Source organism: Penaeus monodon, unplaced genomic scaffold, assembly GCF_015228065.2.
Source record: "Penaeus monodon isolate SGIC_2016 unplaced genomic scaffold, NSTDA_Pmon_1 PmonScaffold_6663, whole genome shotgun sequence".
Taxonomy (NCBI): domain Eukaryota; kingdom Metazoa; phylum Arthropoda; class Malacostraca; order Decapoda; family Penaeidae; genus Penaeus; species Penaeus monodon.
Genome location: NW_023661732.1, coordinates 1 through 2,500, shown reverse-complemented (window position 1 = coordinate 2,500; position 2,500 = coordinate 1). Strand labels below are relative to the sequence as shown.

At 42.2% G+C, this 2,500-nt stretch overlaps 1 protein-coding gene across 1 annotated transcript in view; it reads left to right on the top strand.

Moving 5' to 3' along the window:
- Positions 1-2,128, top strand: part of LOC119571526 (Down syndrome cell adhesion molecule-like protein Dscam2) — a gene marked incomplete at its 3' end in the record, with an annotated part of 6,170 nt that extends 4,042 nt beyond the window's left edge. Inside the window, 1 exon segment of the mRNA XM_037918791.1 lies at positions 1,844-2,128. Within this exon segment, the coding sequence (XP_037774719.1) occupies positions 1,844-2,128 (285 nt within the window).
- Positions 2,129-2,500: the final 372 nt, after the last annotated feature.

The window sequence follows — 2,500 nt, the reverse complement described above, 5'->3', positions numbered from 1 at the left end:
CCTTAATAAGTCACAGCAGCAAAATTTTGTTGAAAATTATTGCTGAAAGAATGAAGTTGAAGTTAAGAGAGGAAATTGCAGACGAACAAGCAGGTTTTCGCCCTGGAAAAAGTACCAGAAACCAGATTCTAAATTTAAACTTGATCATAGAGAAAAACAGAGAACATCAAAAAGACCTATACCTGTGTTTCATCGATTATGTGAAAGCTTTTGATACTGTTGATCACGATATCCTCTGGAATAACATGTACGATATGAAGTTTCCAAAACACATCATCCAACTAATAAAAGCCTTGTATGACCAACAACAAGCAGCTGTAAGAACCACTTATGGGTTAACAGAATGGTTCGAAGTCAAACAAGGAGTACGACAGGGTTGCATTCTGTCTCCGCACCTCTTTAATATATATTCTGAAACAATTATGAGAGGTGCTCTAGAGAATTTTTAAGGAAACTGTGGATGTTGGAGGATACAAAATATCAAATCTGAGGTACGCCGATGATATAGTTTTGATTGCCAGCAGTATCACTGAACTACAACAACTACTAGATAAAGTTAGAGAAGCAAGCGAAAAGGCTTTTCTTAATGCCAAGAAAACTAAGATCATGAAGATTCAAAGATAACCGGCAATGAACAATGATGAACATGTTACAATCAATGGAATGATTGTGGAAAATGTGAAAGAGTTCACTTATCTTGGAGCTGTTTTAACTAATACATATGATGATTCACCGGAGATAAAAAGAAGAATTACCATTGCCAAAAGCGCCACAATTGCTCTCAATAACATCTGGAAAGACCGAAGCATTACCTTACGGACAAAGCTGAGGTTATTGAACTCATTAGTTTTCCCAATTGCATCATATGGTTCTGAGTGTTGGGTGTTGAAGTAGATAGACAAGAAAAAGATCAATAGTTTTGAAATGTGGTGTTACAGACGAGTACTGCGTATTAGCTGGACAGAGAAGAAGACGAATGATGAAGTGCTGAGAAAAATAAATTGTAAAGACCGACTGTTGGACATCTTGAACAAGAGGAAATTAAAGTTTATTGGTCATGTAATGAGAAGTAAAAGTATTGAGAAAAACTTGCTGACAGGGATGGTGATAGGAAACAGAGGAAGAGGCAAACCGAAGACAAGACTGAGCGACAATATCAAAGATATTTGCGGGCTGTCGATGGTATAAGTGGAAAGAAAAGCGTAAGATCGAGTTTAGTGGCGAAGGATGGTGGAGAGGTCCACGGCTGCTCAAACATGAGCATACCGTTATTGATGATGATATATATATATATATATATATATATATATATATATATATATATATATATATATAAGGCCGCGGTGGCCGAATGGTTAGAGCGTCGAACACAACACTGTCACGACGGCAATCTGAGTTCGAGGGTTCGAGTCACCGGCCGGCGCGTTGTTCCCTTGGGCAAGGATACCCAAGGTAACACCGGCACTCTCCGTGGAAAGGAACTCGGGACCCTACCACGTACTCACTCCAAGAGCATCACAACATGATAACTACAATTAAGTATCATGCTGTGACCACGGCGGCTCAGACATGAACCTACCGTTAAAAGAAGAAGATATATATATATATATATATATATATATATATATATATATGTGTGTGTGTGTGTGTGTGTGTGTGTGTGTGTGTGTGAGTGTGTGTGTGTGTGTGTGTGTGTGTGTGTGTGTGTGTGTGTGTGTGTGTGTGTGTATGTATACATATATACACATACATATATATATATATATATATATATATATATATATATATATATATATATATATATATGTTATATAATCAGACGTACTATGCTATTTACTTGCAGTTGCGGGCGTCCCGGGCGGACTGAGAGCTTTGCAGTCAGACGTGGGCGCAGCTATACTCACGTGGCTGCCTCCACACCCACCCACGGGCGTGCTCTTGGGCTACACGCTTAACCACCGTCCACCCCACGCCCGCGCGCCCTCACAGCACCCTCTTCACGCCCACGCCAACTCTCACACTCTCACGCACCTCAGCCGCGGCACACACGAGTTCTGGCTGACGGCGAGGACGAGGGCGGGCGAGGGGAAGCCCACGCCCACGCTCAAGCTCACTATTCTGGACCAAGGCAAGTGGGGGGGGGCAGTGGGGGAGTAGTCAGTGGGCTGCTAGGGGGGCCAAACAAACGCACTCGCACACACGCACACACACACACACACACACACACACACACACACACACACACACACACACACACACGCACACACACACACACACACACACGCAAACACAAACAAACACACACAAGAAGGTACACACACAGCGTCCTCAAGTTGATTCGCTTTAAGCAGCTTCGATTACCACCTCGCAACTGCATCTTGATTGGAAGTTATTCAGCAAGAATGTGCAATCATCGTAAATGGATTAAAAATATAACGGTAATGTAAACGACCGCCATTTACCCAAAGTGAGATTTTTTACTCATCGCCTCTCAAGCCAA